This window comes from Siphateles boraxobius, unplaced genomic scaffold, assembly GCF_051911475.1.
Source record: "Siphateles boraxobius isolate OS27281-9 unplaced genomic scaffold, OSU_SipBor_1 6, whole genome shotgun sequence".
In the NCBI taxonomy this organism is placed as follows: domain Eukaryota; kingdom Metazoa; phylum Chordata; class Actinopteri; order Cypriniformes; family Leuciscidae; genus Siphateles; species Siphateles boraxobius.
The window spans coordinates 25,149,656-25,173,439 of NW_027509186.1; the positions used below are offsets into that span (position 1 = coordinate 25,149,656).

Genomic DNA, 23,784 nt, shown 5'->3' on the forward strand with positions numbered 1-23,784 from the left:
TGTATTTGTCCATTCAGACACGAAACAGAGCTCAATTCATTACTCGCACGCTGTATAGGAGTTTCTGGTTGCACGCTTCGGATCGGGTGTGAGCGCACAGAAAGATGAGACATGATACAATTTTAGACATTCATACAATATGAGACATTTTTTCTATCCTTTTCTTTTGGTGTAGAATAAAATACCAGTTCGGGGTTCCTCCTTCGGCTGTTGTTGCAGCCAACTGCACAACATATTGCAGGCATGACCGCCGGTCGTCAAGATGGCGGCGCAAAGCTACAGTTACGTCATGTGAACCGAACGAATAAGGAGATTAAAACAAAAACACTGGATGGATTTTTATCATAATATGATGGTTGTGTACAGTCACTGCCAACACACATTTCAGTACAATCAACTTGTAAAAGTGCATGTACCATTATATGACTCCTTTAAGAAGACAGCTGTGATCAGCATCAGATTGCTTTTCGTGCGTTCAAGACTAAGGTGGCATATTATTTTTTTATTATTCTATCTTTGTGGATTTGCTTGTTCACGTGACAATTCGCAACACATTCGCGGGAATCGCGGCAGATTAACGTCTGTCTCCTGCACGCGAGAGAGGAGAAGGAGAAAGCTGGTCAGTTGCAAGTTATGTGCGTATCGGGTGTGCGATGTGTATTGTGTATTAAAATATTGTAATCATTGTTTTAACTATACATAGTTGTACTATACATTGTACATGTACAAGGCACTGTGAGCTTACATCGCATTTGTCTATCGTCCTTTCACTGCTGTGTGCGGTCAGGTAGGCTATGTCCCCATCCCCAAATTAGTTTATGTCTTATATTTATATGTTCTTATATTAGAATATCAAATCAGCAAGAGTGCCGTTTTCCCGTGCACAATTGCAACTGTGATATTGATGTTATACAACAGTTAAATTAACAATAAGTTAACATGAGTTAGCCTACTTTTTAGACACAATATTGTCAATATTGTTTGTTTTCCCTTTATTTCGCCGACTAGAATTTCAAAATGAAACCGTAGCAGAGTCTAAATTCAACAGACAGCGATGATTTATTGAAATCCGCGTTTTGAAGGAATCACTTGCTCCTTTCCCGAATGAATCAGCCGTTTGAACAAATCGGTTGAATGAATGAATCCCTAAACTCACTTCTGTGACTTTCCGCCGCCTACTGGCGGTTTTAGTTTCATATTTAAAGTACCCTTTGATTAAAACGTTAAACTTAGAAATCATTTCATGTTTAAATATTGATCAAAAAAAATATCATAGCTTTATATTTATACAATTGTAAATGGAGTGTAAATATATTAATGCCGCTTCTGTGTCACTAGACTGCACTGCAAACATGGATTTTGATTGAATGAATTAATTTGACTGGTAACAGTGGTAATGTATAATTATTGTATAATTAAGTATTATTGTATAAATAAGTATAATTACTGAATAATTTGAATGTTAGTATTTGACATAAAAGATGATTCATAACTCTAAATAAGTTTAGAAAGAATGTCCATATATAGGTGAAAATGCCCCTGGAAATCGATTTAAGGTGGCAAATTAAATTAATTAAAAATTAATTAAAAAATGAATTTCGGTCCCTGCTGTTAACTGACCACTGCATAGAATATAAAAAAATATGAATATCTTTGTGAGTCTGCTGTCAACAACAGGCCTAAACCAGCCATGTCACCAGCACAAAAACACAATCAGTAAAATATCATCTAATTATCAACAAAATATTGAAAATATTGAGATATATTTTTGTCAATATTCCACACCCCTAATGTACGGTATGAATTTTGATTTCTTCAGGTCTTAAAAAGCCTTAAATTGGACTTTAAAAAGTGTGCAGGAACCCTGTAAACGGTTAGACAGTTACCTAGCAAGTCAGTTATTTTCAGTAAATGAATTAATACGCTTCTTGGTCCCCATTGCTTTTGCTCTATAGTTCTCACCAAAATGAAGAGAAAGAAGGACATCATGTCAATTACAGTTACTGTGACTAATACTGAATATGTAATGCAAATGTAAAAATATAATGGAAATGCAAATACGTGTTGAATGATTATAATCATGGTATTTTGCCTGTTAATGCCTGCAGTGCAGAAAATGATATGACAACAATAAGGTCTAAATGTAACTGGCCCCTCTAACAGTACAACTGCCCCCAGCTTGGCCCCCCCAGTTGAAATGGTCTAGAACCGCCATTGGTTCAAGTCCTCCAGGGAAGTTCGTATACGAGGCGGGATGTCGTGTACTTTCTCTAAATTAATTACACTAAAATAGAGCAAGTTTCTTAAACTCTAGTTCTAGAAAATGAAGAACAAAGAAATGTGCATCGTTTTTTTAAATGTTTTTAATTAATTTATGAAGCCACTGCAACATTTATCATTACATAATTACATTGTTATTTTATAATGCCATCATATTCCGTGCAGGCAATTAGATTACTTCGCTGGAAATAGAAAAGTCTAGCAATATCACTTTATGTATTGTGGTATTTCCGCCATGTTTCTCAGTGACTTGTAAAGATCGGGGCTTAAAGAAAATCCAGAGCTTCTCACTCGTATTTACGACATTGTGGTGGCGTTCATGTGCGCTCAACTACGATCTGTACGAGATGACTTGAACGCACCATTTGAATGTGCTACATTTTTAACACAGCCGTTATTATGAGCGGATAACCGTCATGTGGCGATCACAAAATGTGTTTTTACACTTTTGAATCAACAGTCTGACGGCTGGGTCCCTGATTCCTTTGTCCAATGTGAACCCCCTGATTATTAATACTGCAGAATAGGGTGTAATATATGTGATGATTGGCCAGTACACAATGTTCAGATATGGCTTGTAAACCATAATTGCGTGTAATTGAGCGTCTCTCTTCCATAATCCAGGACAGTTTTACAAAATAGCAATAAGCAGATGGATTGTTCCAAACGTTTGTCTCGGCAGGGGCTTGGCACCGGCAGTCCTGTTACATACCAGTCGCGATCCAGCTGTCGGCCACATGTGTGTGATGATGGGGTCGTTGAGTCCATACTCAGCTCTACATCATATCCTTTCTTTCAGCATGGCTGCGGACCACAATGTTGGGATGAACAGAAGGTGACTGAAGAACCTCGGCTTTGCCCAGAAGGTTCTAGGCTCTTAGTTGGAGATGGGTGTAGTGTGAAAATGCTGAGGAAAGCCCTTCTGTGGATGAGAGGGTGGGGCTGTTGGGTCTAATCCTGTTATCCCGGCCTTCTTAATCCAGCTCCAGTCAGTCTTTACACCTCTTCAGTCACACAATACAAATACAAACACACTTCCAATACAAATACATTGCAGACATCATGGAGGACATCGTGATGCTAGGTGTTGAAGGGATCAAGAAGACTATCTTGCATGGAGGGACCAGAGAGAAGCCCAAATTTATCACAGGAACGAAGGTACAGCCTCACAGTCCAATATATAGAACTGGTTCCAGGATGTGAGTGATTTAATTGTTTGACTAATTTAATCTAGGGATCACGTCTTTTTTCATTACACATGTAACAGGTTGTCTTTATAGGATTAGGAATCCAGTGTAGACAGAATAGAATCCTGACTCTTTAATTCCAAATTTATCTTTGCACTTGTTGGGAATGTCTGATTTCAAATAAGCATATGGTACAGTATAGGGGCTTATATGGGATTTTAGGAATGGCTTCTAGATTTTATTTGTGGAAATAACAGCAAATTTAACCAAAAATAACTAAATGCTATCTTTCTAACTCTTCCATGCTGCTTACAGGTGACGTTCCATTTCCGCACCCAGCTCTGCAATGATGATCGCACCGTGATAGATGACAGTAAGAAGGCAGGTATGCCCATGGAAATGGTGATCGGGAACATGTTTAAACTGGATGTCTGGGAGACTCTGCTCATGTCCATGCACATAGGGGAGGTGGCTGAGTTCTGGTGTGATGTCACTGTAAGTATATTGTGATCCTCCATATGGTCGTGGTCAGTAGGGGAACAAACTACTCAGCTGGAATAAAACTTTTGAATTGAAATTGAAACGAAAAGAAATGGAATTGATCAAATTCATTTAAATGCAAACACAAATCAATAATGATAATAATATAATATTTGTTTAATTATTTAATGAATATGAATTATTATTAAGTATAAAATGTGTTGTACTTATCTATTGTTTGTTATTGTTAAAACCTACAATTGCAATTATATAAATGTATTTGAATTTTAATCCATTTTGTACTTTATCAAATTCAAATTGTAACTTAAATTCTACAGTTAATTTTTTTTCCAACTTAAAAAAGTGTGTTCATGACACACTTTTAAGTTGAAACAACAAATTTTTTTTTACATTGTACACCCTCCCTCAAGTTTTCAATGGTGCGAATTTAACCTCTTAAGTGTCATGGGCCCACCGGTGGGCCCAAATCCATTACATATTTAAAACAGTAATAACCTATACTAAACCTAAACTAATCTTGACAAACTATATATCATTTGAAAGCTTACAATCTCTAGTTTCCATATTTGGTTACTGATTCTCAAAAAAAAATTACAGAGGAGCCGTAATTTATTAATTTGCAACAAGAATATTTTCATACTCCTAGGCGTGTTCAGACCTTTATTTTGAAATAGCAATGAACATGAAAAATCATGAAAGAAGGGTAGAAACCAGTTTGTTTTCATGCCAAGAGTTCAAAAGATGGCAAGCATTCAATTATTTTAGAAAAAAAAGGTCTGAAAATGTTTTAAATATAAAGAAAAAATAATAGATTCACCATTTGTGATGTGGCCGCGAGCTATAACGCACATATGTGTTCTTTTATGTGTTTATTCAAGGTTTAATTCATATCAAAATCTGCCAAACTTCCAATACTACTTCTGAATAGGATGTCTACTTTATAAATTGTATGAAAATTGTGAAAATGATGGTTCAGATCACTCAAACCACATATGGAAATGGAGGCGCCCTTATATGGGCAGTAATGGAGTCTGGTTGTGACCTAGTGAAAAAGTTTGGTACTGCGCCCAAACAAAATCTTACTGAAAGCTCATTTCTTGAGATATCAACCTAAAATTTGAAACACAACTTGTTCAGATTTTTGGCTTTGATTTTTTTGCAGTTTAAGAGTTGTCCAGGTTTTGAAAATATATATTTTATATAAAATATGAATAATTAATTTTTTAAATCGTGCATTTTCATAAACTCAAACTTCTGTAACTTTTTTTCTGTTTCACTTTCTTAATTTATTTCACTTCTACAAAAATCTGCCAAATGTCTTCTTTAAAACAAGACCAATTTTATGTCTATATTCCAAAGGATTCTTATCCTATACCATTTAAGTTTGGAATGTGCATTTTCATGTCTATTCAAAAAAGGGGGGGTGACACTTAACAGGTTAAGTAATCAATATATGTAAGATTATATAAATATACACTGCCGGTCAAGAGTTTTAGGGTTGGTAAGATTTTTTATGTTTTTGAAAAACTCTTATGCTCTCATGCTCACCAAGGCTGTACAGTAACGCCAGTAATATTGTGGAATTTTATTGCAATTTAAAACAACTGTTTTCTATTTTAACCTGTGATGGCTTTTTAGCATCATTACTTCAGTCTTCAGTATCACATGATCCTTCATTAATCATTCTTTATGTTAAAAACAGTGTTGCTGCTTAATATTTTTGTGGAAACTGTAATACTATTTTCAGGAATCTTCGATGAACAGAAATTTGAAATACAATTTTTTGTAACAATGTAAAAGTCTTTACTGACACTTCACACATCCTTGCTGAATAAAATACTTGATTTCTTTAAAACAAACAAACAAACAAACAAAAAAACACTGACAACAAGTTTTTTGTAGTGTATGCATAATTAGACTGAATTTACACCAAGTTTGAATGAGGGTCAAAAATCCATTACACCATTAAATGCCATTTAATAAATGCCCAGGGCACTCATTATGAAATTAATGTCAGAACAGTATGTCTGTAATTAAAGCTGAAGTAAAAAAAATATAACCCTTTACACAGTAAATGCTTTTGGATGAGACATGGTGACTGACGTTTCAGTCACTTAATTTTATGGTTGTGGAATATCACATTGAGATCCAGACTGGAGCATGTCATGCCTTAGCCTGATGGAAAGCTTAAATCTGTACAAAATAGGATTAATCTGAGTCTGTTCCACATGGTATAATCATCATTTACAGCTGCCATCCCAGCTCCAGCACATGAGGTAGATTACTGTGGCTGTATCAGCCTCAAGCATTATGGGAATGCCAAGATTATCAATACAAACACAGTTACGGACACATCTGAAACATAAACACACACTTTCAAGCTTTATAAAAGTACCATGCCTTTTACAATAGTTGATGGAATTTGAAATATGTGCAGTTATTCCAAATAAATGTAACTTTTAACCTGAAAAATGACTTATTATAGAGCTTAGCAGACATTAGGTTTTCAGTGTTTAATGTTTTCTTTCTGTGGCCGAGAAGCACACCGGATTGTATCCAATAGTGGCTAAGAGTCTGCGGCGTATCGCAGTGGGGAAAGATCCGGTGGATTGGCACATTCACACCTGCGGGATGGCCAATATGTTTGCCTACAACAGCCTGGGCTATGACGACCTGGACGAGCTTCAGAAAGAACCACAGCCTCTTAACTTTGTAATGGAACTTCTGAAGGTCTGTCAATTCAATACTACTTTTAGGCTCATTGAGAAAAACTTGAAATGAGCAAATATTTGATAAAGTGAGCATCCTTTGATCTGTATTTAATATGGATTTCACTTACAGTAGGCTACGTGAAGAAGAGGCTTTGAATAAAGAAGGCTTTGTTGCAAGCTTTTAGTCTAAAGACTTTTCTCAGGCATTTGGGAAGATTTTTAGACTGAAACGTTGCAGCGCTAATAAATATTTGAAATACTCTTTGCAGGCTACAGCAGTGTGCAGGACCTGGTCTTTATTAAGATAATTGCCATATGTGCACCAGCAGTAACGTTTCATTGCTTTGTATTTGTGTATCTGCAATAAGATTTTGGCTTATTCAACACAGTTTGAAGTAGATCTGTGCAACAGCAGTACACAAAATGACCACTAGGTGGAGTCAGGGGATTATTTTCAAACCTATTTATTCTCTTCTTTCAAGATACACATGATATTAAATGGAAATTAGTTATATGTAAGAATCTACAATAATCGATAATGGATTCAGGTACAGCAGCCCAGTGAGTATGACAGAGAGTCCTGGGCTCTGAATGATAAGGAGAGGGTGAAAGCGGTACCTGTGCTCCACGGTCAAGGGAACAAGCTCTTCAAACAGGGCCGATATGAGGACGCCACACTGAAATATAAAGAAGCCATTATGTGTATCAAGAATGTGCAGACAAAGGTAAGAATACACCTCAGCAACCAGGTTTTAATACATTCAGTACCTTAAAACACTATATTCTGGGAAAAAAATAGTTTTGATCTTGAAATTATAGAATAAAAATGCCACTGATGTAATATTAACAAGGCATGGCAAGTCTCAATGAGTTGAAATGTGTATGTTCTTCAGGAAAAGGCATGGGAAGCTCCCTGGCTAAAACTGGAGAAGATGGCCAACATGCTCACTTTAAACTACTGTCAGTGTCTGCTGCGCATGGAGGAGTACTATGAGGTCATCGAACACACAACTGACATCATCAACCAGCACCCTGGTGAGTAATTGTAAATTGTTAGTTCTCCCAGCATTTATGATGAGAAGATAATACCTGATGTGTTTTCCCAGCTGTAAGCATTCTCTGTATGTTATAGGGGCGATGAAAGCCTTCTATCTGCGTGGCAAAGCGCACATGGAGGTGTGGAATGAAGCCGAGGCCAAAGATGATTTCATGCGAGTGCTGGATCTGGACCCTGGCATGAAAAAGACAATCAAGAAAGAACTTGCAGTTCTCAAAATGAGAATGGAAGTAAAAAACGACGAGGACAGACTGAAGTACAAGGGCATGTTCGCAAAAATAGCAAGAGAGGAAGAGTCTTTAGAGCTGGAGATTCCAGAGCAAATATCAGTACAAGAGAGTCCAGAGGAAGCACTACTAGAAGAAACCACTGAAGAACAAACAAACTCAATGCAAACAACTCTAGAGCAAATAACTTTAGCACAATCAGGTCCAGAACAAACACCTTCTGAGCTATTAAGCTCTGATCATGTGATCCCAGAACACAACAACTACTCAACTCAGAATGTGACTCCAGAAGAAACTACCAGAGAAGCTGCTACTCCAGAACAACTGAACGCAGTACAAATACTTCTGGAGCAATCAACTTCTGAGGAAACGTCCCCAGAGCATACAACTCCTGAGCCAACATGTCCAGAACAAGCAGGCCAGGAACCAGTGTCTTCAGATTCAGAACAAACGACACCAGAATACTCAACACCTGCAAATGAACCTTAAGCATCACAACGTTTGCATGAGAAGAGCAACAATGAGAGTGTGGGGTCAAGCCGAATCCCTTTGACCTGACTTAGTAATGCTTTGTCTGTTGCTTTGTATTTTACATAATGTAAGACTTTATCATAGTGGCTGTAGTTTTGCCAATCATCCAATAAAATAGTAGGCTACTCACTAAATGACTATGTTGTGGAGCTAATTGGTCAGCATTTTGTGTCTCAAAACATGATATTCATAAACTTGATGATAATTCATTCACATGTGCACCGTTTTGTAAAGTATCAAATAATATCAAATGTAATCATTAAAATTGTTTGAATAAATTAAAATATTTTAACTGTAAATGTATTTAATTAACTGAGGTCTCCTGGATTTCTTGATTCTTAAACATTAGTCAGATTGCTATTGCCATTTCAAGTGAACAGTGAAAAATATTACACTGCCTTTCATATAGGTCACTTAAAAAAAAACATCTTACTGAACTTGATCCACATATTGAAAAGTGAAATTTTCCCTATGCTGAATATACTCAAAGGATTCCCCCCGTTTTCATCGTTCTTTGACCTAAAATATTTACCAGAAGTTAATTTTAAGTTAATAATGTAAAATCTAACAACACATTTGCATGTTAAATGTTCTCTTATCATATTATTTGGATTGTTTTTCTTTTATAATTATTCATTTAAAATGTTCATTTTTATGATTTAATTCATTAGCTTTTCATCAATTTGGGAAACCCTGCACTAGTGTATACTTGTGTGTGTGTACATGTTGTCTGCACTGAGATTTATTAAACTACTTGCAATGATATCTGTTAAAGGACAAACTGGATCAATGTCAATACATCATATGATATTGTTTGAAGGGGATTCCCTTGACTTCATACACATTTTTTCCAGCTCATTCACATGCTCCTCATGCATGCTTGGGTCGGGACAACAAAGAACATTGTAACAGACTAATGATTCAATTATGATTAAATGAGGAACAGCGCATTTTGCATAAATCATTCAAGCATCATCCACTAATTTGATTAATGAAATATTGAGGTTTTGGGTTGATAATAAGAAACAATAGCAGAAGCCTCATGCATTTTTTCAAATAGCCTGCTTTCATTGAGAAAAAAAAACCACTAACCAAATAATAAACAAGAGCTCAAGTGATTTTTGTTAATGATATAGCCCTATATATATATATATATATATATATATATATATATATTAAAAGGCTCACAAAAGACACAGGGAGGTATTGCAGCATCCCCAGGGGAAGGAGATTGTGAGTGTTGCATGGGGAGTCCTGCAGGACCAGCGCTCCATCATTGATGCAGAGGAGGTGAGAGAGGAACATCCCTGCACTCACTGCTGCGCAACTACTTTAACCTGCTGCAACATCACAAAAAAGAGCAAAGCACCCGCTTTTTCATTTATTTACACGTGGAAAGTGATTTCTCTCCGCCTTTTCAGACGTTTGGGTAATGCTGCGGTGGAGCTGCTGAAGTCCAGATGAGTCGCGTCTCTGTGGTTTAGTTGAGTGTGTGGGCAGAGGAGATCGTCTTCCGATCTGGATTGAACTGAGCGGAACTGAATCCATTAAACCTGATCACAAAGAGAGGATGACCACATCGACATGGGAGGATAATGCCGTACAGCGGCTCTTTGACTTGTTTTAATTAGTTTGGAACTAAATTTCAAAGCAAAATAATAATAATCTGGACATCTTTATTCGACGTTTCAAGTCACATTAACCGTATGAATACAATCAAACGCGTGATTTGAAGTTGAAACAAATCGTAAATAATGGGAAATTAGCGCCGTCTGACTACTTTTATAATATTTCACATCTGCCAAAAGGAGTTTTTTTTTCTTTCAGAAATATTAACTTTGGATTTCCACAATGGCAATAAACACCGATACGGAGTTTGCGAAATCGAATCTGGGGGAGAGCGGCGGCACGCAACCGGCCGAGACCGAGAAACTCCTCGTGACCACCGAGCCCACCGGGGTGAAGACCTCCAGCTCCTTCACGGTCAATGTGGGGGTTGACAAGGATCTCGATGGGGATCTGAACGGTCACAGTCTGCCGCTGAGATCCGGATCAGAGGGGCATCTCGGAACAGCTCCTCTCTCCCCGTCCAGAGTGAGCCTGAGCCGCACATCATCCACCGGTAATGCCGGCCAAGAGCAGCAGAAACCCAAAGACTACCTCATACTGGTCATTTTTTCCTGCTTTTGTCCCGTGTGGCCACTAAGCATCGTTGCGTTGGTCTATTCAATTATGGTGAGTAAACAGTGATCAATACGTTACAATTGAAATAAATCAAAGGTGGGTTTTATTTCGTAATTCAGACCAAAATTTCCACATTTTATATATTACGGACACTAAATTGTGATAAAAGTACAACACAAAAATCTCTTTTACTTCAATAAGTGTCTGTCTGTTGTATGGCACGCTGTTTATACATTCATTCCTTAAAGCTACTGGTACTAGTATTCTAACATAGGTTTAAATTAGCCAACTAGAAAGTCTGTAGTGACTATTCATAAGTAAACATTTTTTAGACTCTTATTCCAACAGTTACAGTTGAACTCACTGAGCTACAGTCTAATAAATACTGGTAGTGTACAATTAATTTTTTAAATTTTTTTTAAATGAGAAAAGGCTACTAACAAAACTGAAACCGATACTAGTAACTATTGGGATAGTATTACTAAGAAATAAAAAATGTTAATCGTAAAAAAGTTAATAAATAATATCTGACCATCATTGAATTCATCATAGAATGGAAACGTTACTCGCTACTATTGAGATACTGACTAGTAGTAAAGGCATATGTAGCCTACTATGTAATAAATACAGAGAAAGAGAAAATGATCACTAATGGTTGGATTTAGCAATTAAAATGACGTACTAAAATAGTTAGATACTAGTTAGTTTTAATAGAATGAGTTTAGTTTTAAATTGATACTATTGATTATAATTGCTAAAGTGACTTGCCATACTCTTGCAAATCATATGCAAAAGCGCAGGAGCTGCAATGAGAGAGCAGAGCACAAATCCACTGACAGGTGTGATTTACAGCCCTGCATATGCTCGCAGTAAACGGACCTGACTGCGTGCTTGGGAACTATTCGCCAGAAAATTGGTGCAGACTACATCCACCGCACATAAAGCACCTACACAGCAGAAACTCTGGGGACTGTGGAGCAAAACAGTCATTTAAGAATCATAAATGGGGTGTGAACTGTTCTTTTAAAGCCAGAAAATTAAAGAAAGCCTAATTTTGATTGAAAACATTGTAGAACAAGCTTTAGGTTCATGCTGTTGAAGGCAAACATTTTTTTATAAGCAGATACAAATATAATAATTAAAAAAGAAGCCAAATATAATCTAAAAAATATAATTATTTCCATAGGACCGCACTGTGAGCCTGCACATGTAGGGTGTACCATTTATCTGTGAAGACCTGTGTACCATTTATCTGTTATTTATTAATGAAGACCTAGCCTACAAGAGATTGCATCCATGACATGACTGTCCCTCTGGAATAAAATACTCTTGTTAGCGGGTAACAATGTGCCCTGCTTTTTCTGATCAAGGATGAGTGCTTCTGTGTTCACTGTTTCATCCCCTCTCTCTGAAAGAACAGTGAATAAGCAGCGTACAGTATAACCTCAGCAGGATCATACAAATGAGACTTTCCAGCATGGTCGCACTAGAGCAGCTTTTAAATATATCATTTCAATAAATGTAATAAGACAATCAAATTAAGTCTTAAGTGAATTTTAAACCATTGTGTGCTCAGTTTTCATTACAACTTTCTAAGTGTTTCAGTGGGACATGCACTATTGGAGAAACACAAATTAGAGCATTCAATTCTCATCAAGTGTAAAGGCGCCATACAAATGTGCTTCATTTTCTTGTAAAAAAATCTAAATCCTTTACATAATGCAGAATGCACTGAAACCAATATTCATATTATCTTAACCTATATTCATATAAATATTATAAACACCTGTTCTACTGACAACGCTCATGCAAATAGCATGTCCCAGCCTTGTATAAGCCTCCAGATAAGCCTTTCTTTCATGCCAACAGAGTGACAGGTGAAACCAGAGCACTGCTGACAATTCAACAGAGGGCAAGACAGATCAATTTAGCCTTCTGCCCTGCTATAACGACCCATCTTATTTTGGGTCGTAATTCTCAAAGAACCTCCATTATGTTTTTTCCCCTGCTATAACGACCCCTGTCTTATTTTGGGTCGTAATTCTTAAAGAACCTCTATTATGTTTTCCCCCCCCGGATATTACGTTTCATGTAGTGTGTAACACTCAAACGTTCAAAGATTAAAATGGTCAAGTTATTGTCTGCCAAAGAAAGAACCGATTCTGAACTGCCAGAAATGAGTCGTCAGTAATTCCAGTCTTACTTCCGGCACAAACCTACTTAGGCTTGTAACAAATTTGTGTAATGCCCGCCTATGGTCTTCATTGGCTGTCTATTAACAACGACGCAATCTTTACTGTTTGTATCACTGTGTATACAAGTGATATTTCAACCCTTAAAGGGATAGTTCACCCAAAAATGAAAATTCTGTCAGTATTTACTCACCCTCATGTTGTTCCAACCCGCAAGACCTTCGTTCCTCTTCGGAACACGAATTATAACACGATATTTTTGATGAAATCTGAGAGCTGGATCACTCCTCCATACTAGCAGGGCCTGAAATTAACACCTGACCACGCGCCAAATGCAGGTGAATTTTGCAATTGGCGGGTAAAACTGTCAATCTACCTGCCACATTGGCGGGTAGCCAATGAGAATTGAGTGATTCATTATTATTATTTTTTTTTCGTCTGTCCGATAACATCAACAATTTTCATTCAAGCAGCTGATTTCTGTGAATGCATGTAAAACTAAATGTATATTGCATTACAGGGTGAAGTCAGTATATACATTAACGACGATTTGAGACAAATAAATGTACATTTAATGTAAAACTATGTAAACAGCGCTCTGTGGCGCGGCAGGATTTTGAACAAGGTCCTGAGCTGTTGCTGGGCGGCGCGGACAGACGCCGAGTGGCGCCGCTGGTGTGTGTACACTGATGGAAAATAATGTGTTCGAATTTTAAAGACATGGTTCTGCGCGACGCGGCGCATCCGGTGTGCAACCCCCTTTAGAGTTATTATTACTTATAATGATTTTGTTAATTACTTGACAGCACTTAAATGTGAATTCTTACAAGTTAAAGAACAATGTTTGTGTGATTTCTATTTTTCACCTTTATGAGGCAAAAAAACAAAACAATCAAAAAAATTGGCTGATAAAAAGTTACTGTGGCAGGTGTTTTTTTAAATCCACCTGCCACCGTGGCTGTTGGTCAAAAAAGTTAACTTCAGGCCCTCCATACTAGTCCATAGGCTTTTTCAGGGATTGAACTTGCCGGCCTTGAAAAGTTATTAAAGACATCGTTAAAATAGTCCAAGTGACTACAGTGGCTCAATATTAAGTTTATCAAACAACGAGAATACTTTTTGTGCGCAAAAACAAACAAAAAGATTTCATCAAAAATAACTTAATTTGTGTTCCGAAGATGAACGAAGGTCTTGCGGGGTCGGAACAACATGAGGTTGAGTAAATACTGACAGAATTTTCATTTTTGGGTGAACTATCCCTTTAAAGTGCATGAATGCATGAATGTTTTGCCAAGCATTATTACATATTCAGGTCTTTAGCAACCTGGATCTATATCTGTCATGGATGGATATCTACCTGTTGCGATAATATAAAACTCTCCTGATATTTCAGTAACAATTACAGAAGAATAAAAAAAAGCATATTATGTTACTTTTTGGAGCGTTTTAAAGGTTCCGATTGAGCAGATGTTTTATCATCACTGTCCTCGTCAGAGGTTATTTCCCACATTCAGCATCTGGCTCATATTCACCATTTCAAACATATTCTCAAAACTATAATTTTCAACATCTTCAAAATCAATATTTTCATCGCTGACAGCTTCTTCACCAGATCCACCATCAAGTGAGAGTGACACTAATATTTGATTGCGTTCAGTACTTGCTCTGCAGTAAATCGCTGAGCCATTTCAAGTTTTGCTGATGATATTTCCTATTCTTCTGTTTCCTGCCTGCGGTAATGAGTGAAACGTCACTTCATTATTTTGTATCAGACATTGCCACCTTTTGAAATAAAGGTGATTTGCACTTATTCAGTCATCAAAGATTCAATTATTTTTGTGCAGAATTTTTTTTCTTACAATGTTACACACCGTTTATATTGTTTATAAAGAATTGATTGAGGAATAATAAGAAGAATGATGTCTAACTTTAAAAAATGAATGAGGAGGAGAGTAGTGAATGACGTCCCAGGTCACTAAAGACCTGAGGTATTCGTATAAGGGTTAATCTGCATTTGTTTCCAACACACACTGAAAGTGGAAGACCAATCACAACAAACTGGACTGTCTGACCAATCAGAGCAGAGGAAGCTCTTGGAGAGGAATGGTTTAGAGAGAACGAATCCTTTATCGAACTGCTTCTGACACTGTGAGAAAAAGAGGTGATGCTGCAATGTATATTATGAGAAAATTAAAGTGTTTTTTAACCTTGGATGCATGTAAACCTATTGTAGGAGATCTCCAAAACAGGTACTGTAGGAACCTTTAAAATAGCATAATAACATTACCGTTTTGCTTCATTAAAAAATAAAAATAAATACAAAATAGAACATGTACAGGATTTCTATTACAATTTGGATCATAACTCTGAAATTGAGGCTTTCACTGGTTACTAGAGGAAGTCTACAAAAAGTGGGATGCTACAAAAATATTTGGTTTTATTTTATTTGGCCTTTAAGAAAATTCCTTTTTGGATGATTACAGACTCATGGGCTCATAGCCACAGACATCTGAACAGTTTTTTTCAGCTGAGACCTAGAAATCAATTGTAACTGGCAACATTGCAATGTGCAGGTATGCATCAGGAACGCCGAAATCAATGAAATTATAGAGGCAATACAGTGGCAAATAAGATATTATGGTAAGCTGAAGCTCATGGAAGCAGAAAGGAATAATTAGCTTGGCATGGGGAGATTAAGTGAATTTATTTGGACAATCTCAGTCCAATGGGAGGACCAGTAACTGCACACACTGCAGCTTCAGCTGGTAAAATATGGTAAGCAGAGCTGCTGAATGGCTTTGTTTCTGTGTCCATATCTGTGTATATGATATTATAACAGGAATTTGAGACTCCAATGGGCTGCCAATTTCTGCTTTTCCATACCTCATATGAAATAGCTTTGGAAAATATTGATGCGTTAAGCAGCTTGTTGCTCGTCTCTCAAACAAGACCTATATTGTAATATGGTGTCATCATGTTCTCACAATGCTGAGTGAAACATTACATTATGAAAGCAAACAGCTAGTGGGATCATGTTTCCAGTGCACCTGCTCATGCACTGACAACAGAAGCTTGTTTCCATGTGCAAAATAGAGAGAGTGGAGATGAAAAATAAAGAAATAGGCTACATAAATACAATAAAATCCAGAACGAGGAAATAATAATAATAATAAAAAATAGTAATGTACACTGTCCAATAGCAATGTCAGCAGATAAAGTTCAGGGAGGGGATTACATGCACAGATATTACAATTTTAGAAGATACCATTAAGTCCATAATTGTTTTAATGTTATTTCAGATAACCGATAAATGGCAGATTTAAAAAAAACTACACTATCGATCAAACTTTTTGGTTAAAAGAATTAATAAAAACATTTTAAAAGTTACAAGCAAATAGACATCACAACATTATACTGCACAGTATGAAAATGCAAATTTCCTAAAGAATTGAACTGTGATACTAGATTATAAGTGTTTTTAAATATTAACTTTAAGTGAACATTAGATTATGCAAAAAAAGCTAATATAAAAATAGTGGAAATTAACATGCACAATAAATATACAATATCAACATATATATTGTATATCCAAAGTGTGTATTAAAAAAAAAGTAAAATATATAAATAATGATCTGTAAGGCAATTTTTATTGACCCCAACACTCAATACATTTAAAGCTGCAGTGCCTTTAATGTTGCCACCTGCAGTCATGATTATGGCACGAAAAGAAGGTGGCTACTAATAATAATAATTGCAGAAGAACAGTCAGTTAAAAAAATTGAAATATTCTTGAATGTGGCTTTAATTATTACTGTCAATATAATTGAATTAATACAAAAATATCATAGTATTGGTTTGTTTTTGAAAATGAATTTATTTTGGACTAAAAAAAACAAAAACAAAGAGAGGGGACTTTGCCTCAGTTGTGCAGGTTTTCTACAGTCACTCCTCTTTGGCCGCTGGCATGGCTGTTTATAATTAATGGCTCAGGCTTGTGAGGGAACGCTAAGAGCTTCTGCTCACTCACTCCCAGGCTGCAGCAGGAGAGGTTGAGTGGGGGAGGGGAGCTTTCCTCTGTGTTTATGGGAGGAAAGTGAGGAGAAAAGGGGGTCATCAAATCAGCCCAGAAGAATTGGCAAAGACTTTCCAGTTCATGAGAAATATATTACAAGCCAAAGCTCCTGGGGAATCAGCGTTATCCATTTGCCGTGTCACTGGACCACACCCCTCCTCTGCTCGGAAAAGCCGCACACAGCCCATTAGAATCCACTTGCGTTTCTAAGCATTCTCTAAACCGCAGTCAGGCAAAATGCACCTTAAAACACAAAGAGCCGGAAGCTGCATGCCTGCATCACGACGACATACTGCATTGTCATCCTGCTAAATGAAAGCGGCCGTGAGATTGAAACGCAAGAACGGCAGATGGCATTTTACTACACAGTATTTTCAAAAAAGACTCCCACTGATTGAAAGTGCTGACACTGCTTTTCGCAGTGATTAGTCTTGGAAATCAATAACGTTGTGCTGCTCCAGTCACATATTATAGCCCCGCTAGGATGTCCGAGCCAGTCTGCAGTATTTGAACTGAGAGACGATGGGTTGGGTTAGCAGAGAGGGAAGGGTACGGATCCGGATCTAAAGCGCCATAGGAGTTGATATTCATCTGCACAACAGATCTTTGAATATATTTCACAAGACAAAATAACTGAAGCTAAACAAATGATGCTGTTCAGATGCCGCTGTTTGCAGGCTTTTGTGGTAGTAGTGTAACATTAGTTGCAAGTCCATCAGTTGTGCCAAATCTGGACATCGAGTCATATGGTTGAGAACTTGCTCAAATTGACAAACTTGATGCTCTAGGAGGAAACACAATAATTTGTTTGCGTGTGTGTGCACGTATACACTACCGTACAAAGGTTTCGGATAACGATTTTTTTTAAAGAATATTTATATACATTAAATAGTCTGAATATTTATGTTACAAAAGATTACCATTTCAAATAATTAGCCTACTGTTCTTTTGAACTTGAATCCTGTAAAAAAGCATCACGGTTTACACTAAAATATTTGTTTTCGATATTGATTATAAATGATAATAATAATTAGAAAATGTTTTTCAAGTACCAAATCAGCAAAAATGCAAATCGAAAACAGTTATTTTAATTTCACTATAATTATAATTGTAATACTGCTACTGTTTTTACTGCATTTTTTGACCAAATAAATGCAGTCTTGGTGAGAATAAGAGATTTCTTTCTGATTGACCCAACCCTAAACTTCTGAATGGTACTGCACATATATATTTTACAATCTTTGATAAAGACAAACATTCAGCTTCAGTGAATGGCATGATGAGAATTCAATACTGTGGCTCCAAAAGCAACAGGTAAACTGCAGTTTGACATTGTGGAAGCAGAGCCTCCCTGTGGGTGAGGGAAGATTGTGTGTATGTGATGGGGGAAGCTCTTCAGTTTCTCCAACAAAACCAGTTTGATAGAGCTGTAATCCTATCTGCTATTGTCCTACCGTCTGCTCTAAGTGAACGCTGAAGACATGATTAAGAGGATAATGGTTCCACAGTCGGCCTTTGGTTGTACATTCACTAGGGATGAATGTGAAGGTGGCTTCCTACTGTGTTTGTAAACTGTCTGTTTAACATTATGCAACATTAAGGATTTCTGAACCATATTGTGTTTTGCTTTTATTCCATAGCCAATTTTATAACTTATTTTCAATACTTGAATTTTTATTTTCTCAACTTGAAAAAGATCATCTTAAAGGGATAGTTCATCATTTACTCACACTCTTGTCTTTCCAAACCTGCACGCAAATTTTTCTTTTGTGGAACACAAAGGAAGATATTTTGAAGAACGTTTGGAACCAAACAGCATTTGAGCCTACAGACTTCCATTGCTTGGACATTTCTTATGTTTCACAGAAGAATAAAAGTCACAGGTTTGGAAAAACAGAATTTTTCATTTTTGAGTGAACGATACTCAAATCATATTATGAGATTATTAATATGGAGAAACAAGTGTTTACCCAAACTAGTTTGTAATAGTACATCATTATGGGATCCGTCAAGTCTGAACGTACTGAATTAAGGCCGAAACCAAAAAGTAGTTTGAAAATACTTACGTAAGTGTGTGAAAACTGTTACAGGGTCACATCCTAAAAATAGAAAATATAAAAATAAAAAATAATTTTAACAAAAACTATAATAGTATCTCAATAAAACTTAAATAACACTGTAATTAATATCATTTGTGTCCCTTTGTCTCTGGTAAACTGGGGAAAAAAAGAGAAATATGAAGTTGCACAACCTACAAGGCTCTTCTACACCCAACTTAGATAACAATGCTTTTGGGAATCAAGCCGTATATATTAAGTAGAACTTGTTTGCTATTAAAAGTGCTTCAGGAAGTCCATTCAGCACCTTGGACAGCAACGTCACTCCCGAGACTCACAAGTTTCTTTTACGATAACGTGAGACTGCGTCACGTCGCAAGACGAAGAAAGACACCTACGTGATGGAGAATGGAATTAGCATTTGAGGGTGGGGAGATTGGTTGGCCACTGTGTCAGAGGCTTTTTCCTGCACAATCTATTGCTCAGTATTGATTCCTTTAATGCAGTCTACTGGAGAGGCTCTCTCTAGGGAACACTGACCATCTAATGGGTGGCTGTGGCATAGGGCTGCACTAATAAGGAAACACGTTTATCGGCTCACCTTATCCTGTATTCATATCACTAGAACAATACAGAGTCACCTCTGACCTTTTGCTTCCTTGATAGATTTCAGCCAATGACTTTGATTATACTGTGCATACTTTTTTGTTAAGAGTTTTTGGTCCCACTTTATATTAAGTGGCTTTAAGTATAATGTACTTACATCGACAAATAAGTACAATGTACTTATTGTGTTGATGTTGTATTGTAAAACACTTGTGCTGCTATTGAGATGTGATACGGGTAAGGTTAGGGGCTGGTGTGGTGGTATGGGTCGGTTTAAGGGTGGGTTAAAGTGTAAGGGAAGGGTCAACTGTGTAATTACAAATGTAATTACATAAATTAATTACAGCTGTAATTACATGCAGGTATTTTCAAAATATAAGTACAATGTAATAACATGTATGCACACAATAAGTCCATTGCATCAAATTATTAACTTCAATGTAAGTACATAGTACTTAAAGCCACTTAATATAAAGTGGGACCGAGATTTGTGTTACATTCTCTCTTTTTTGTCTCACTACAGTCCAGAAACAGTCTACAGCAGGGGGATATGGATGGGGCGAGACGCCTGGGACGCTTGGCTCGCCTGCTTAGCTGTGTGGCTATCATCGTGGGCCTCCTTAGCATCATAATCTATGTGGTGGTTGCAGGTACGTCTTGCAAGCTTTGATCGTGTTATCTAGATAGATGTGACAAGCTCTATTATTTTGAGTCGGAAATCACAATGAGCCATCTCCATTTGTGGAGGAATGTGACTAAGCAAAAAACTTGAATTTGGACTGTTGTGTGTTGTTTTTGATAAAAAAGTATTGGCTTTCAGATTATGCTAACTTTATCAAGAAATTCAAATACATTTGGTTTTGATGGTGCATTCTAATATGCTGATTTGGTGCTCAAGAACCATTTCTTATTATTATCAATGCTGAGAACAATTGTGCTGCTTAATATTTTATGTGAAACTGATACTTTTTTCAGGATTCTTTGATAAATATAGAAAGTTCAAAAGAACAGCTACTTGAAATGGAAATATTTTGTAACAATGTTTTTACTGTCATTCTTGATCAATTTAATGTGTCCTTGTTGAATAAAAAGTATCAACTTATTAATAAAATCTTTACTTAACATAATTATTTGATATGTTTGAATAAGTAACCTAATTCTGTAAGAAATATCTGAAAATAGTTTTGAGGAGATTTTCTTATAAACAAGTTATGACAGCCACAATTTACATGTTTGGAGTAGACACATAATTATATAACAGAATTATAGTTTCTAGGGCAAAATGACTCAAAATGATGGAGCAGGTCACATACTATTTGATAGGTTGATTATATTTCCACTCTCAATGTTGCTGTTATGATTCATATGCTCTTTTTTCTGCTCTATCCTCAGTAACTGGAAAGGGAATTAAGTAAGACGGGAAACCCATCTACAGCACTACAGCAAAAACCCACACACAACGTAATAAAAATAAGATCTCCCTCTTAACAATAATGCCACAGAAGTTGAAAAATAAACGAGGACTGTAGCATCTAAATAAGATCTGATTAAATATCAAAAATGCATGCAGTAGGTTAGCATGCTCAGTGAAAAAAAAACAAAAAACAACTAAATCCCATATGTTAAAAAGAACAGTGATGGCTTGCATTATGTAAATGAGAAACATTGCTGTTTCGGCAAGAAATCGCCTGAGAAAGACACAAAGGACAAGGGGACGTTTTCCAAAGATGGTCTTTGAAAACATGGCTACGACTGGCAAGCTGCATTTTAACCTTATATTACTCCTGGTTGATCTTGCATTCATAAAATTATGCACAGAAATATTTGCAATATAACTACTGATGTATGTTTTATAAAAAGATTTATATGTGGAGTTTAAGCTTTGGGAACGAACTAGGGATGACAAGACTGTTAGAAGCCTTGTCAGACTTAACATTAATGGTCATTGGGGTTGGAGTTTTCATTTTTGTTTATTTATTTTGTAGGTTTTGATTATAAAAATGACCACGTGCATGCCTGATCTTGTATGTGAATAACTGTCAGCATTTTTTATTACTATCTTTTTTATTTATTTATCTGTGAGAGTAGTGGGTATCTACAGATGGGAATGTACATCATTGTCCAGTGCTATATTCTCTCAATGGCTCTGTCTTAGCCATGGGGCTCCACTACACGTCCTGTACTAGTATAGTTTCCTTCAGAGAGGTAAGACTGTAACGTTACGCATGCCAGGTCTCTCTCTCCTGACAAAAACTGCTGGAGCATAGACATTCAACTAGAGGCATGCAACGGCCAGCACCATTCTTTGCCAAGACCTTTATATCAGTATCCTAAACAAATCAAAGGACTATTCATCTTTTCCAGGGTTCTTTCCAGGACAGAATGCTAGTCTCCCTCTCATAAATTTCCCTACTTAACCCTTATAAATATGAGATATATATCAGCATATTTATAGAAATATTTAGGCATGCTGTGGGTGGACAAAACACTTTTTTTATCTTCACCAAGAATGAGCTTGTTTAAGGGACTTTTCTTTGACACGTCTCACAGTGTTGATTGCATCTCTGTGACTGCTTATTAAGACAAAATTACACAAATTAAATGTGAGATTGTAAAAATGGAGGTACAGATACATAACAGCACTTATCTGGTTAGTTAGACTGAGGGACGGTTAGGATGGACACATTCCACAGCACAGTCTATTGATCTGTTTCATTCATACTGAATTAAGCATTTTACTGCCCTTTCCTAGATTTCTATGCACTTTACCACTTATTTTTCATCATTATTCCCATGTCCTGACAATACTTTTGTATGACCTTCATGTGTAATCTCCTGAATCTAGACTGTTAGCAACTCCACACCTAAGACTTAATTTATAACCATTGCACTGTATAATTTACTGTTTTGTGAATTCATGTGATCTACTGCTCCTTTTTTTCTGGAAACTGATCTTACGCATAACTCTTTAGTTCACTATCAGCAATGATGTTAACTGTGTAGTTCATAACCATTAGGCCAATATGAATGAGATGCAAAAATGCTGCTATGTGTCTTTTAAAACTGGGATTTGTGAACAAAATATGTTTTTCTATGTACCTTTGCAAGTGTGAAATAAACATTAACACGCATGGTCCACAACTTGCTTGCAGCTATTGGTCCTGTACAGCACAGTGGAGGAGAAACAATAAGCAAGGAAATTACTGCATTAGCAAAAATGTTAAGAGTACCACACAAAGAAACAAAGGAAGACACATCTTTCAAAGCCTTCCTGCCCCCAGCACATATACACAAGCCTCATTTTTCATGCTCCTGACTATCGCTACTGTAAATAATGCATGGCTAAGGAAATGGCACAAGATCTACTGGCTGATTTTGCACTTCCCTGGTTCTCTGATCTCTAAGTATGGCCCTCTGCCCAGCCTCACTCCAGCACTCAGCACTAACAGTGCCCTCTCACTCACAGTGACACAAAGTGTTTAAGTACACACAAATCTAGCCACCAGTTTAAATGGACTGAAGTGCCATCATTAGTCATCTAGGATCACAATCGGAAATGGTTTTATTTGCTTAGAAGAAACCATGACAAAACCATAGAGCTTTTTGTCAGCTGAACACCAAGGACCTAAATTATTTATTTGAAGTGAGATGTCAAAGAATGTAAATCTTTTAAAATATAATGAATTTTAAAACATCTTTGGATGTCCATTTTTACATTTATCTTTTCAGTTTTAAATTTTAATGTAATTCGGCACTGGCTTTTCAAAATATCACAAATGTGGCCTTTATTCCTGACAGGCAATTTTCTGATTTAAAACATTGATTCTCAATGTTAAAGCTCACTGGGGGCTAATTTAAAACAAGATAAAACAGGTATTAAAAGACACTTTATTTTAATTCACTCGCACAAGTTGTCATTCCTTTGAAGAACCAGGGTTCACATGTCCTCAAAAAAAAGAAAAGAAATAAAAGTGGTAGCCTAATTTTAAAAGTGATTTCTAGACCTTCGAAGGGGCATTTTTATAATGAATATATTTTAATGAATATGCATGCCACAATATAAAATATATTTAATTAGGAAGAAATTATGTAGAAAATATCTTTTAATCCTTATCCAGTAAATCACAAACAACATGGAGAAGTCCTTTGAATATTGTTGACAAGATTTAATGGCAATGC

The 23,784-nt window shown here is 36.5% G+C and overlaps 2 protein-coding genes across 2 annotated transcripts; both read left to right on the forward strand.

The window, feature by feature from the left end:
• Positions 1-3,257: 3,257 nt before the first annotated feature.
• aipl1 (aryl hydrocarbon receptor interacting protein-like 1) lies at positions 3,258-8,628 on the forward strand. Its single transcript, XM_077208377.1, has 6 exons — positions 3,258-3,438; positions 3,783-3,962; positions 6,510-6,698; positions 7,228-7,404; positions 7,573-7,714; positions 7,812-8,628. Exons 1-6 carry the CDS (start codon positions 3,343-3,345, stop codon positions 8,450-8,452), a joined length of 1,425 nt encoding a protein of 474 aa, XP_077064492.1. The 5' UTR covers positions 3,258-3,342; the 3' UTR covers positions 8,453-8,628.
• A 1,085-nt stretch (positions 8,629-9,713) lies between these two features.
• Positions 9,714-22,746, forward strand: trarg1a (trafficking regulator of GLUT4 (SLC2A4) 1a). The gene is made up of 3 exons (XM_077208337.1): positions 9,714-10,729; positions 20,129-20,255; positions 20,998-22,746. The coding sequence occupies exons 1-3, from the start codon at positions 10,346-10,348 to the stop codon at positions 21,018-21,020; spliced, it is 534 nt and encodes a 177-aa protein (XP_077064452.1). The 5' UTR covers positions 9,714-10,345; the 3' UTR covers positions 21,021-22,746.
• The last annotated feature ends 1,038 nt before the right edge of the window (positions 22,747-23,784 follow it).

Excerpts from the sequence above, each read along its gene's own strand:
- aipl1 (XM_077208377.1), top strand. The coding sequence starts at position 3,343 with ATGGAGGACATCGTGATGCTAGGTGTTGAAGGGATCAAGAAGACTATC. Across the intron at positions 3,963-6,509 it reads AGTTCTGGTGTGATGTCACT|CACACCGGATTGTATCCAAT; the intron begins GTAAGTATATTG and ends GTGGCCGAGAAG. Across the intron at positions 7,715-7,811 it reads CATCATCAACCAGCACCCTG|GGGCGATGAAAGCCTTCTAT; the intron begins GTGAGTAATTGT and ends TGTATGTTATAG.
- trarg1a (XM_077208337.1), top strand. The coding sequence starts at position 10,346 with ATGGCAATAAACACCGATACGGAGTTTGCGAAATCGAATCTGGGGGAG. Across the intron at positions 10,730-20,128 it reads CGTTGGTCTATTCAATTATG|TCCAGAAACAGTCTACAGCA; the intron begins GTGAGTAAACAG and ends GTCTCACTACAG. Across the intron at positions 20,256-20,997 it reads AATCTATGTGGTGGTTGCAG|TAACTGGAAAGGGAATTAAG; the intron begins GTACGTCTTGCA and ends CTCTATCCTCAG.